This window comes from Cinclus cinclus, chromosome 14 (genome assembly GCF_963662255.1).
Source record: "Cinclus cinclus chromosome 14, bCinCin1.1, whole genome shotgun sequence".
Lineage (NCBI taxonomy): Eukaryota > Metazoa > Chordata > Aves > Passeriformes > Cinclidae > Cinclus > Cinclus cinclus.
The window spans coordinates 18,810,096-18,824,651 of NC_085059.1; the positions used below are offsets into that span (position 1 = coordinate 18,810,096).

A 14,556-nucleotide genomic window follows, 5' to 3' on the forward strand; every position below is an offset into this window, starting at 1 on the left:
TGCAGAGCAGAGAACGAAAATCATATGGATTTTAGGGAAAGGAAATTGCTCAAAAATGAAACTGTGATGCTGTCAGGCTCTATAGGAAGAGGCCCAGCTCCCACCTCTGCCAGAGCTCCCAGCTGGAACTGTGAGAGTGATGGGAAAACTGCACCAAAAACAGGATGGGAAGAGGGAAAACTGCATGAAAGGAGAGGTTTGAATGCAACAGCAGCTTGGGAATTTGAATAGAGAAACAAGATACTCAGTAGAAGGAGTGGATGAAATAGAATTTATCCATGAGCTATGTATTAACTCGGTGTGTAAGGAGATGTTCTTGAGTGCTTTTTTTAAATAACAAAGCCAGATCTTTCAATGGTTTTCCTCTGCCTCTCACACCTTTCAGGGCTGCAGGATTGAGTGTGAAATACCCAGCCAGGCACCAGCATTTACAACAGCAACCAGGCCATTTACTGCGGGTTAGAGCCAACACAGCAGCGCAGGAGAACCTGAATTTATTGCTGGTTCTCAGGCACGTCGTGTCCCGTTCTGATTTGTGTGTGACACTGGAAATGTCTGCTGTGGTTTCCAACACTGGGATTTAACCGTGGTTAATTGACTTCACTCTGGTACAATAGGGAGTTACCGCTGGTGGTAAATAGTTACTACACACAATACGCTCAGGGAAGAATTCAGGAAACACCAACAGCAGGTAAGAAATTTAGATCAAACTGTGATGTCCACTGGAAAAAAAACAAAAACAAAAACAAAAACCAGGAACCATAAACATTTATTCCCACAACTCTTAAGAATAACTTATGCTTTGGTAGGAGCAGGAATGTCACCAGGCACTGCCCAGTTCCTCTTGTTTTTTACTCAAAATTACTGAGATTTCCTCTGACTTTGAAAATGAGCAATGAGATCTCACATTTCTATCACTGCCATGCTCTGTGGCTCAGAAAAAGCACCAGGTCTTCCCAGTGAAAAGGGAGGAAAAACTGGCAGCTACACATTTGGAGTCTAATTTTAGGAGGAACTGAGCCATTCTAATGTGCTGCAGTCAACAGGAACCGATGGCACTCAATAATTCATGAGTTTCTTTCCATGTTTGAGTAGAGCCTGTTGAAAATTTCCCAAGAAAACATTTTCCATCAGAAAATTCCAATTTTTGTGAAGCAAAACTGCTTATAGGGCAGGATATGCTTGGATACTTCTCTAATACCTTTTTTTCTGTGCATTTTGAAGTATTTTTAAACTACTAGTAACAGTAATAGTAATTTAAACTAGTAATATAATAATTTTAACAAAGAATTTTAAATATGAAAAGGGCTGTCTGGCTGTGAGACAAAATTTAAAAAGGCTAAACAAAATGTTTCAATCCATCTTTACTGGGATTTTTAAAAATTCTTTTTAAACACCAGTGTTTGAGAAGAAAAAGTATTCAAACTTGGTTTAGTTTCATTTTGGGCTGGAATATATTGTCATCATTTTCTTGGGAGAGAAAAGCATTTTCTACTTGAGATGTAGCTAAGGAGGTATTTTCATGTCTGCCCTAAAAAAAAAAAAAATCTTTACACTCATACAGATAAACCTCTTTTTGACCCTGTTGATGAGTGGAGTGTTAAATGTGTTATGTCTTTCCTGTCACTTGGATTCAGTTATTTGAAAATGAATGGCATTTGCATCAGAAGACAGCAGAACAAGCATTTCTTACCTTTAGTCTTTCTGTTACCCCATCAGTGAAACTGACTGTGAATTCAGCAATTTTGGGCACTCTGAGTTTTCCTTTGTTCTTCTGGTCAGGCTGATATTCTGTTCTTGTTTTCACAATTACCTGGAAAATAACGACACTTTTAAGGCTTCTGCCCACATCAGAGATTTTTGGGATGTTATCAAAGCTTTTGTATATAAACCATGTCCTGGACCTACACAAGCACCACAAATGAACACCAACCATCACCCCCTCAGGAATAAGAGAGGCAGATAAATCGGCAGATGCACAGAACTAGGACAGGGAGCTTATCACACTGAGCCTTAAAATAGCTGACAGCAAAATGTTTGACACCCACTTTTGTTTAGGAGTGTTTAATTTTTATATCATGCTCAACAGGCAGAATAGTCCATCCTAAAGAAGAGCCTCACTAATTAAAAGCTCTGTCCAAACAGGTTCTGCTGAAGCCAATTTACATTTAGGCCATTTCATTCAGGCTTCAGATTACCAATATTTATTTTGTATGGCTTTTCCCTTGGCTTTTCCCCTAAAATCTGGATCTGATTAATCCAGGTCCTACTAATCATATAAAATGAGGTGGTTTACACCAGTGCAGAAGACCCTCCACTTTCTGGCTCCCCATTCTGAGCTGCAGCCTGGTGGGCATGAAAAACTCCAGGAGTGGAGGCTGCTCCACATGACAGTGACAAGAGCCATCCTGAAGATCTTAGTTAGAAACAAAACCGTGGTGAAGGACTGGAACACATTAGGTGATGCACAAGGCTGAGTTCCCAGCTAATCAAGGACTTATTTCCAAATAAAGACAGCAAAGTCTGCTTTGGACCAAAGAGAACCCCAGGTATTTAATCCTCCTGCATTTAATGCATGTGGAAATCAGAGGAGAGAAAAGCAGTGAGGAGTCATAAGCCAATTTTCTGGATTCAAATGCAAATCATTAAAGACTGATGAATATTTACATCCTCCAGTGAACCCCTCTCAACAGCATTTATTACAGGAGCATTTGCAATATTAATACTTGGTGAGAAGAAGGGACAAAAGCACTCAAACACATTTCTGTGAGCAGTTGGGAGCTCAGGATTTGTGATGACACAACACAAAGAGGGGCAATGACCAGTGGGGACAACCCTGGGGAGGTTTGGGGTGAATCCTGACCCTGCTCTGAACCCACCGCTGAATTTTGCCCCATTTTTCCCACCCTGTCCAGCACACTGAGAGCAAACTAAAGCAAAGCTCCCTCTGCAGCCAAGACAAAGTCCAGGTCAGCTCTGAGCTCCAAAAAAGCAATAACCTCATTTTCTCCCTCAAAAGGAGGTAAATGCACCCAGCCTCGTGCAGCTGGCCAGCCTTCAGTCTTCTCCCTGGCCTTTTGGAAACCCAGTTCAGTAAATTACAGAGCATCAGCCAGCAGCACCTGCCAGACAGTGTTTAGAAATTGGTTCCTTTCTGTTTTCAGACAAGATCCAATTCTCCCAAATTCATGCTTCCTGCTTGATATAAATCTTAGCTGCAGACAATTTTTAAAAATGTATATGACAGCTTTTTCCACAAACTGTAACACTGGGTCTTAATGAAAGACCATGAAGGCACAATATAAGAAAAAAATCAAATTAAAAACTTTCCTTGTTTCTAGCTATAATTTAATTTTCTTCATCACCAACACCAATGTTGTTATGGTTATTTTTTAAGTGTTCCTTTGCACCAACAAGCAGGAAAGTTTGAATCATGCTGTCTGCAGGGAACGGAGTCTGAAAATGATCCCACACAGCCCTTCCTTCACCAGGCATCAGATTCAGGTCCAGCAGCAATTCTATCACATCTGGGAATAAATAAGCAAGCTCAGGCCCCAGCCAGATCAGAAGGTACTTAAAATGCAATCTGCTGACTGTGCCAGCAGTGAAATGAGTGTGCACAGAGCCAGAGTCACCCTGGGCAGTGTTTTGCAGAGGTACCAAAAAGCTTTGGTAGAAGAGGGAAGAACTACCTTTGCTAAAGGGCTTTTAGCATGGCAAAAGTTAAGAACCTGCTCTCCAGAAGTGTCTTTTTCAGACACCCACTGGAATTACTCAGCAGAAGAAAGGGCAGGCAGTGAAGTCTCCTTTTTAGAGGACAGCACAGAAATGACAAAGGTCAGACAGAAAACTGAAAACCTGCATTGGGGACATCATTCAATATCGTGGCAGCAATGATAAAAATGCAATTTTGCTGAGGGCATGGGGTGTACATTGAGAAGAACAGAGCTTCTGCTTGCTCAGTCCCCCACAGGCTAAATACATCAGCCTGAGCATGGATCCCACTCTTGCAGAGTTAAAAGTGCAAATTTAGAAAAGGAATAATGATCTTATAAAGCAACCTTTAAAATTCTTCTTCTTTTATTTGCTTTTTCTGTTTTCACTTTCCAGCTTTCTGATTTGAATTGGATGGGAAAGATTTGCCTTCCCCCATTCCTTTCCATCACTCCTTTTTCACCTTCTTTTTTCCAGTTTGTCAGCAAGGAAAAAAAAAAATATCCTGGCAGTGAAATCTTCCAGAAATTCTACCCAAATTGCTGTTGAGTAATAAAAACCTCCTGGCTGGGCAGTCGGGGCAATGATCAGCGCTCGTTTATCAGCGGCTGCCCCCCAGCAGCTGCAGATCCCACAGTTCCCAGGCAAACCAGGAACATCCATCTCAGAGCAGGACAGCTTTCCTGGGAGAGCTGCTGCTGTTTGTTACACCCACGGCATCAGGATGATCCCCATCCCCTCTCCTTGGCTGCTCTGCAGCGGGGCTGGACTGGGAATTGTTCTGGATTGAAGTCGTGGTAAGGGACGGGGAAATCGGGGAGGCTGCAGCTCCAAAGAAACGGAAGGGAAAGGAATGCCGTCTCCTCCTTCCCCCCTCGGGGATGTTGGCACGTCGGAAAAGAGCTGCTCCAGGGGGGACTTCCAGATGGATTTAGCTCCGGGAATCTGCCTGCGGATTATCTTGCTCCTGTTATCTGTGTTAAAGTTTTCACACCATTTCCCAGACATACACTACCCTAAAGTTGCAAGAACAGAGCTGTTCATTCATTGCATATGCAGTAAACGGGACACCAATAAATTACCTGGGACTTTTACATCGCTTTACATCCAAAATAAAGTTGTTCTTTGAAAGCTGCTTCCTAGATGGGATTTGCAGAGTGATTGTGAAAATATGAAAGGAGGGAAAAGGGCTTCCATGGACCAGTAAAAAGTCACACCTAATTATGGAGCCCACCCTGAAGTCCTTGCAGCTTCCTCCTTAACCAGATTCGTTTAGGATTTCAGCTAATTAACCACCAATTCAGCAAAGCACTTAAGCATGCAAGTAGTCCTATTAACATCAGCGGGACGAGCCGGATATTTCAAGTTAAATGTGCACTGAAAGGCTTTGGCTATCGGAGCTGGCTTCAGGCGCCTTCCCACAGCCAGCTCCAAATCGGATGCTTGGGGATCCTGGGAATTGTTCATCAATTGCTCAGGGGCTCTGCACACAGCATGACCCCAGCATCCCACATTACTCATGAAGGAGTAGGGAGAAGAGAGAATCTCAGTAATGTGCTGGGTCCCACTCGGTGGCTGAGTCACGAGTTCACACCAGGGTTGGTTCACTGCTTACAAGGCACTGTTTTCTCAGACTTCCATTAATGAGACACAATGGCAGCTCCAGCAGATTCTCCCTATAAATATCACATTTCTGGGGCTAGGGGCTAGCAAAGGGTGATGGGGTGGGAAGGCAGGGAGACAACCAATGGAAAATGGCAGCTCTCTGCAGAGCTGTCCTCCTCAGCCATCCCAGGTCAGCAGATGCAGGAACATTCCGTGTCTGGAAAGGTTTTCACATTCTTCCTTGTATCTTCTGGTTCCTCATTCCAGTACCTCAAACACTTCTGAAGAGCTCAGAGCAGCCTGCAGGGAATGGCCTGAGGAAATTGTGAAACCCCACCACAACAGGACCACAAGCCCCATCCATCACCCTGCTCCACACAAGATGTTTCTAATGATGCTGTTTGCTAATACATTTATTGAGTCCCAAACCTAAATGCTCTTATTATTCCAGGCTTAATGCCAGTGCCACGACTGGGATCAATAGGAAATCTTTCCTCAGCTTTAATGGATGCAGGACCATGCACCCTCTCTGTAGTGATGCTTTGGAAAATTATATGTGTGCTGAGGTGAGAAACAACAGATGAGAGTCTGCCTACATCAGCAGGAAATCCATCATCGACAACCTTGAGAAGGTAAACAGTGGGAGAGTGCTGGGAAATCCAGGGATTTGTGCTGCTGAAAGGGAAAAGAAAGCAAGCTTCTAACCAAGTGGGCTATATTAAAAGCATTTGCTGTGAGGAGGAAGGAGCAGAGTCGATGTGAAATGTGACAAATTGAAAAATATCCCATTAAGCATGGAACCTTGAAAAGGATTTTCCAGCAAAGGGATGAAGTAAGTGTTTCAGAAAATGAACTGATATGAATTCTGAGCCTTGTCTCCAACTGGCTAAATGTAACATCATTTATTGCCACTTTATATTTGTGTTCGAGCTCTATGGTTTTCCCTGAAGAAATGAATAATAATATTTAACATAACTGGCATTGTGAAAACTTTAAATTATTCATTTGGAAAAGGACATGCAGCCCTGCTGTAATTCCCACTCCACTGCCACAGTGCATGTAATATATTGTGGTTCAGGTGCTGCAAAGCGCAAACCATAAAAATTTAAAATACTACTTCCTGGGATTATTAATAATGAAGAGTCTCTCAGTCGGAGTGGCTGTCAGATTGACAGAAGTGATAAACAAAATGTGTTGCTGCTACCAAGGAGAAAGGTTCCCTCCAAGTTCAAAGCTGGACTTTGTAGTCCCACAAATTGGTTGTAAACACCCCCACCCGATTAGTCAGGCTCACTTTTAAATGAAAATGAGACCCAGCTTCCTTCCTTTCCACACCTTTCTCCATTCCTTGCAGAAACAGAAAGGGAAAATATCAACTTCTCACTGGCACCAGTGCCGTGGTTTCCTTTGCCTTTGTCACCCAATAAAGCACCAGCAGCCCAGCAGCAGCTCAGGGTGCAGCAGGTGCCAGTGAAAGGTGCCCCCAGCCTAAAGCTGGCACTAAACCTGCTGGGACTGGGGCAGGTTCTCCCCTCGTGTGCTCCAAGCCAAGCAATGGCCAGAATCCACCAGCTGCACATACAATTCTCCAGCTTAATCCTCACACAGAGCCAGCTCCAAAGAGCAAATGAGATGCGCACGTTGCCAACGGCAGCTGAAGTTAAAATGCTGAGCACTAAAAGAATAGAGGAGAAGAGATGGGAAAATCATGTTTCAGGGCTTAAAACAATCTCTGGCCTTGCAGGCTTGGGATGAAACATTGATAGGCATGAGCAGCTCTGTGCAGCATCTCCTGTACCTCCTCCTGGCTGTTGCCCTGGCTGCTGCCAGAAACTGGAGAAAGTGGACAAATCTCAGATTACCTGGCAATCCCCATGCTGCAAATTCCCAGATTTTTAGAGAATTATGTCTTTAAAACTTCCCCAAATGGTTATGGCTGTGTCTCATCCTACAGAAATGGCAGCTGTAATTGCAAATCTTCATCTCAGCAGGCAGACTTCCCAAAGGCTGGTATTAAAATTGGCATTTGGGATGTAGGTAATGGCATCCCAGTCATTATTTGAATACATAAAGTACCTGGAGTATCTAGCGGCAAACAAAGTAAAAATATGAAAAATTTAAGAAAAAGATGTCTTGGATCAAATCCAGAGTCCCTGGAGAAAGCCAGGGTAGGTACTCTGCTATTTTTTTACCCTGTATCAGCTCATCTAATGGGTGTTGTGCTGGAAATGAGTTTCACAGAGGGTGGTAGGAAAAAAAATGGTCTCTTGACTCAGTGCCAGGAGGATATTCCAGGCATAAGGAACATCGCAAAAGGACAAAGACAGCAAATGTAATCAGCCCTGGCATCACCAGTGAGAAGCAGCACAGAATGCAAAGGCTGCACTGGGAGCTGAAAGCAGCTGAGAAGGGCAAGGCACAGCCCCAAGAACAAAAGTGGCTTGGAATTTATTCAGCCAAGTCTCCCTACAAATCCCTGGGTGCCCATAACCACCAGGAACCCACAGGAGATGGGGTGAAAAAAATTTATTTCAGTAGGTTCATCCAGGAGAGGGTTTAGCAAAGCAGACAAAAGAATCAGTCACAAATTGGCCAGGGTGAATTCACAGAGCTCCACTGATTTCCCTTCAGCTGCCCTGATTTACAGCAGCCAGAATTCCTGCCCGGTTCTCCTTTCCAGACCAGTAAGGAACTGCTACGGGGGTTCAGGGGGTACAATCGACAGTCTTGCTGAAAGCACTTCCACCCTCAGCATTGGGCTTTCAATGCAGACAAAAGAACAGGCTCAGCCAAGCCTCCATAGCCCAACACCCATTCCTTGTGTCCACTCCTGCTGCTTCTGCAGGATGCAGCTCCAGGAATGGCAGTGCAGATATGGCTGGGCTTAAGACAGGTAATGGAGCTCACAAACCCAGGCAGCTTTTAAGCCCCTAATTCAGGCATGGATAGCAGAGCAGTTAAGGAGGGAGATTTCTGCCCAGGCTCCACAAATCCTGGGATATTCAGAGTAAAGCTCTCCTGCAGCAGCACATTCTCTGGATGATGGGAGCTAGAAGCTGTTCCAGGTCCCTGTGAGCACCCTGTGAACAGCCCTAGTGGAGGGGTTGGCATTTGAGAGGAAGGCCAGCACAGAGTGACATCCAAACAGGAGCAGGAACTGCCAAGGACACGAGCAGGGCTGTCCAAAACGTGCAGACAACGTCAAGGATGCTCCCCGAACGCTGCTCTGCTGCTCTGCCCGAGTGCGATGCTGCAAGGATTTATTACAGCCTAATGAGCCTAATGAGCAGGGGTGGTGCTCAGCTCTAATACGCATCCAGAGGACAAAGGAATTTGCACGGTGTAGAAGGGGGGCGGTGTAGAAGAGGGTGAGAAGAAGGCTCAGACTTTGCCATTTGTAGGGATGAGGCAGAGTATCCCAAGTGGAGAAAGGAAAGCATGGGGAAAGGCAACACCGCCTGTTCATTTTTATTTGTTATTCCCCTCCTTTGTTTTATCCATGTTTTCTTTTCCTCTGCATCCTTCTCCTGCCTCATCACTATCCCTGCCCCATCCCTCCTTTCGCCATTTGCTCCATCCCACGAGCCTCACCAGCAGAGGAGCAGGAGCCGCCTGTCCCCGGCTCATGCAGAGCTCCCGCAGCTTCCCAGGAACGCTCAGCCGGGAATGCTGAGCTGCCTCCAGCCCCAGCACGAGCAGCAGCTCCCCAAAGGCAGCCCCACAGTGCCCTGACAGCTCGTGGCAGGCTGACACCGGGATCCAGGACAGAGCTCCAAGCAGTCCCCGAGGTACAGGAGCACTCATCCAGCTACTCTTGATTACTCCTGCTCAGCTGGCCAGGACCAAACGTTATTTTCTGTTAAACCAACAGGGACAGACTGTGAACACCAGGGACCCCCCGATCTCCAGGAACTCTGTGTAAATGCATGGCCCCAGCCACTCCGAGAGGGATGTGGCCAGGGGCAGGAGCACAGGGTCGGAATAGCATTTGAAAAGAGCCTTTACATCTTTTTTGTTGTTTTTTTGTTTTTTTTTTTTCTTTTCACTTTCTTGGGCTGGTGGCAGGAATTTGCCACTAGAGAAATTAATTCTCAAGCCTACTGATGCATTCAAAATAAAGAACAATGGACCACATGATAAGCCTTCTGCAGCCCTCACCACAAAAGCGATGCATGATGTTTTTTACAGCCTGACAAGAGATTTCATGCACTTTTGTGTTATGTAAAATTAGGATTTTACTGCCAGAACAGAGGTATTTCCTGCTGGATTACACTGAAGTGAGCCAAGAGACCAAGGGGTCCCCAGTTGTTGGTCTCATTTAACATTTCAGTGAACAGAATGGTCCCTGAAAAGCTGCACATCTTTCAGGATTATCATTGCAGGGACACAATGACAGCTAAAGCTGTTTGTCTGTGCCTTGGGAAACAAGGCAACAGCTCCTCTTTTCCCCTTTGGTCCTAAAAGAGAAAGGACTTCTGTTTGGTTTATTTTTGCTTTTTGAATCAGAAGAAATGAAATTCAGAGACATCAAAAGCCAGGTCAAGGGCTTGTCATTGTTGATGCACTGTTGTTACATGGATGGATTTCACCAAAAAGGCCATGCAAAAATTATTTAGGAGCACCTGACTCTGCCTTCTGCTCCAGCAAGGGAACAGGGGACAAAGGAAATGCTTGAAGATTGTCAATAAATTGAAATGCACAGGAGGCTTAGCACCTAAGGGTGACAATTCCTGTCGTGGGTCCATTTGTCTCCCTGCAGCCACACAAGTGCTGACAGAAGGATGAGAATGCTGATGCTGCAGGAGGAGCAGCACGAGGAAGGGACATCCTCCTTTGGTGGGAGAAGGAAGAAGACATTCCAGAGCCCTGCAATTTTAAAAAAGAAAGGTTGCCAAATTGAAGCCTCCTGAAAACCTGCCTGCATTTTTCCAACAGCAGCAAGGGGGAAGTCAGAGGGAGCTGCTAAGCTCTCAGTGCTTTGGAGAACAAGCCTGTTAGGAAAGCACCCCCAAAAGGACAGACAGTAAATTTAAGCACACCTTTGAGAGTTTTCCCTAATGATCCCCATAGGATTTCTTCAAGGAACTATCGGAAAAAAGCTGGACTTCAGGGGTTACATCACATCAGCAAAAACCTCATTTTTATATTCTATCTCTGTATCCTTTCTCTGACAGGAGTCAGACACAAAAAAAAACTTGGCAATAGATGATGGAAGTTCTGGAGAAACACATACATAGGTTAATGCTGAGAGTCACTTGGAGTGACTCTCAAAGTGATTCAGCTACAAAAATGTCCTTAAAATGAAAAAAAAAAAAATCAGCAACTTAAGGTCCTTAAACCACAATTTTTGGTCTGTAGATTCCACAGGCTTTGTGAGATGCTTTTAAGGATCCAATGAACGGGTTTGATGCTCTTCAACTTTCATGCAGGTATCCAAGACTGAAACAAAAAGCCTATAAAGGAACAGAACTTGCAAATACACACCAGATGAAGGCATTATTGTAGGGACAACAGCTGGGCTGCCAGCACAAGCCTTGTACATCCTTGGATCACTGTGCAAAGCTGCTACTCCTCCTCCACAGAGAGCAAGGAGAGAGCCCTGAGCTGCACCCAAACCTCCCTGCCCTGGATTTGATGCACCCTGGATTGCCCTGACCCCAAGGTTAGATCCAGGTCAAAAGCTCAGTCACCTCAATGCAGCTCCTTTCTGACAGCGCAGAGCTCAGAAAGGGGAATACTTAGCAGGGTTGGGTGTTTTTAGGTTTCACTCAGAGGGCAGTGCCAGGACAAAGCACGCTTGTCTGCGGAGCGCCGGGGATGCGATGCAGGAGCTGGCCGGCAGCACTGCCTCCCGGAGGCTGCTGGCAGTGGGATGGCAGCAAAGCCCCGAGGATGGAGAGCCCCGCGGAGCTGTCCCTCCCACCCCACACCGCGGCTCCTCGGGCTCTGCTCGCTCCTGCAGCACCCCGTGCACCAGCCACAGGAAGCACCTTGCCTCATCATCTCAATTCTCCCAGGCTAAAAATCAACTGCTTGCAGGTTTTAGGAAGAGACGGGGGGAAAAGACAATTTTAAGGTGCTTTCTTAACACAGTTTCCTAAGAGCAAGGCAAGACCAAACAAGAAAACACCCCGAAAGACTTGAAATCCATGTCCACTCCTCCTCAGGGGGGCAGCCTGCCTGACTTCAGCAGCAGCTTTGCTTTCCTCAAAAACAAAGCTGTAATTTGCCCCTCTCACTTAACCTCTGCCCAAGCTTTTCACCTGAGGCTCAGCTCCTTATTAGCAGCTCTTTAAACAGCCCCCCTGCCCCGGGGTGAACTCAAACTACCAGAACCCCTTCTCCAGAGAGCAAAGGAAACAGCTCGTGAATTATTTTCCTTTTATCATAAATAACCTCTCCTCCTGGTGAAGGGATTTCCAGCCCGTTAACTCCGGGCCTGCTGCACCGAGGAGATGAACCACAGCCTTCAGAAATCAATAGCTCTGACTCTAATGAGTTCTAAATCACGCTCAGCACGCCCGGAGATACATCCCACACTTCCAGCAAAGAAAAATATGGATGTCGGTAGCTGCATTGGCAGTAATATATGCTAATGAAGGTAATGTAACCTAACAACACGTGAATTATTGATGTGGGCATGTTTGAACAGAAAAATCAACAAGGAATCACACCACACTGATCCACGCCAGTGTTTGTTCACCAACAGACAACTGGAACTGTGGCGGTCCTGAGGACACTCGTTACACTTGATCAGCTTGAAAAGATCTTTGCTGGGTAATCCACGTCTCACCTGCTCCACAAGTCATTTAAATTCCACTTTGTCATGTGACACTGGGTGATCTCAACGAGCCCTGGTATCAAAGGAGCGACTTTTCACACAGTTTCCCCTGAGCTTTTCAGATATTTATGGCAAACCATATTGCTTTGCCCGAATTATTTTGCTTAATCTTATTTATCAGAGTCACAGATAAGGGCTGGCTTAGCCTCTGATTCACAACAATTCATAAAAGTCTAACTCTCCTGAATGCAGCTCCTGATTGCCATGAGGCACGTGGAGAATGGAACCAGTTCCTTTGTCTGGCACAGCTCTGGTTCCCAGGATGTCAAGGCAGTTGACTCAGCTCTATCCTAAAATAAACACGGTTTGTCTACCTAGCCAGGTTTATCACATCCATCACCATGTTCTCCTAACGTATTTAGGGAAAATTCATTTTGTACCACGGTAAAAGCAGGATATGTGTTCAATAACCATCAGTGTTAATTTTGCTGTTATTCCATTATCCTGCGAGATCTAATCATTCTGTCTGTACTTTGGGGTGGGCTGGCTCCACCTCTGTGGTATCTGGGAACTACACTGCAGACAGGCTTTGTTTTGGTGAGGGCTGTTGGGGAATAGGGATTTTTACAGTCTCATCATGTCCTCACCAGGCTATACTGATATGCATCATCCCCACAGGGATGTAGACAAAAGATTTTCTAGTTCACGCTGCAGCCAAAAAATCCCAACACAACCCGAAGCCAATCGCACATTCCTGGGCGTTTTAGTGCTGAATTCAGGTGTGAGAGGGTTGAGACGGCAGGGCAGGGGAGAACAATGTCCCCTGCCCGGGGCCAAACGAGTCCCTGGGCTGTCCCCCAGGAACTCAGCCACTCTCCCCAGAGAAATCAGCATCCTCAGTGCCCAAATCAGCTTTGCAAAGCCACAGAGAAGAAAGGAGAGCTTAACTGATATAATTAAAACAGCTGCTTATTTCGGCAGAGTTATCACATTACCTCCTCTCAAAGCAGGCCATTAATCTTGCTGATAATAACATATCACACTCTGCTCCTCAGTTTCCCCAGTGCTTGCATGAGAAGCACACCAAGCTTTTTTTCAAGTGGTATTTATGAATATTTGGGGTTCTTCTTTGAGGAGGGAGGGCACTGGGGAACTGCTGCGTGCTTATTTGCCATGTTTGAACAGATAAACATACAGCAAAAGATAACCCCTTATTATTTATTGAATAAATGTGTCACAGTTCCCATCACCAGAGCCCGGTGACAACCAAGGGGCACGTAGGTGTGTGCAACCATGCAGGAGCACATTCCGGTTTTGTTTTACCTTTTCCGGAGCCGGGAACTGCAGGTGATTTACTTCCAAAGGTGTGATCAAAGGAACTGTCTGAAAACCATCTTCGTTGGATGGTGGCTTGTTGTTCTTGTCGTTCAAATTACTCCCCAGCTTCACCATCCTTGCACCCGGCTTTCCAGACCTGAAAGCGGGGGAGATGAGCAATGTCACAGGGGCAGTGGGAAGGGGACAATTCTTGCCTTGCCCGGCTCGGTTTGGGTTCAGGTGTCGGTCCCCCGGTTCCAGGGAATGTCACTTTACTAAAGCATTTGCCTTACACAGACACCCCAAAAACACCCTCTAAACCCCACACCCTCTAAACCCTACAAAAAGCTTTTTAACATCACAAACAGCCTCTAAACCCCACAAACAGCCCCTAAACCCCCAAAACACCTTCCAAACCCTACAAAAAGCCTTTTAAAATCACAAACAGCCTCTAAACCCCACAAACACTCTCTAAACCCCCAAAACACCCTCTAAACCCTACAAAAAGCCTTTAAACATCACAAACAGCTTCTAAACCCCACAAACATCCTTTAAACAAACCCCTCGCTGTCAGCGCAAACACAGCAGATCCCAAAGCGCCGGGAGACCCACCAGCACCCGTGGGAATGTCAGCAACACGGCTGGGAATGTCACCAGCACCGGTGGGAATGTCACCAACACGGCTGGGAATGTCACCAGCACCACCAGGAATGTCACCAACACGGCTGGGAATGTCACCGGCACCGGTGGGAATGTCACCAGCATGACTGGGAATGTCACCAGCACCACCAGGAGTGTCACCAGCACCGGTGGGAATGTCACCAGCACTGCCGAGAACATCAGTGCGGGCAGGAGAGCCACCAGCACGACCGGGAATGTCACCAGCACCGGTGGGAATGTCACCAGCACCGCCACCACCGCGGACACGCAGTGGGACACGCAGTGGGACACGCAGTGGGACACGCAGTGGGACACGGGGACACGGCGCGTCTCCCTCTGACCCCGGAGGGAATTTTTACCCGTCTCCCATTTCTGCACCTCTCTTGAGGGTTCAGACCCCCCTCCCCTGCACATCGGCGGCTCCCCCTTTCCCAGCTCCCCGGGAGGTCAGGTCGGGCGTTCAGAGGGCACGGCTCCGT

General features: G+C 46.2%; 1 protein-coding gene across 2 annotated transcripts in view; it reads right to left on the reverse strand.

Annotated features, from left to right (window-relative positions):
• Positions 1–13,552, reverse strand: part of NSG2 (neuronal vesicle trafficking associated 2) — a 28,233-nt gene extending 14,681 nt beyond the window's left edge. The window contains exons 1-2 of one of the 2 annotated variants that reach the window (XM_062502275.1): positions 13,424–13,552; positions 1,730–1,813 (exon numbers count right to left, since the gene is read on the reverse strand). In XM_062502275.1, coding sequence (XP_062358259.1) covers positions 1,730–1,813; positions 13,424–13,552 — 213 coding nt within the window. Of the gene's footprint in view, positions 1–1,693; positions 1,814–13,423 lie in introns of both variants that reach the window. The other variant, XM_062502274.1, reaches the window with a different exon arrangement.
• Between the last annotated feature and the right edge of the window lie 1,004 nt (positions 13,553–14,556).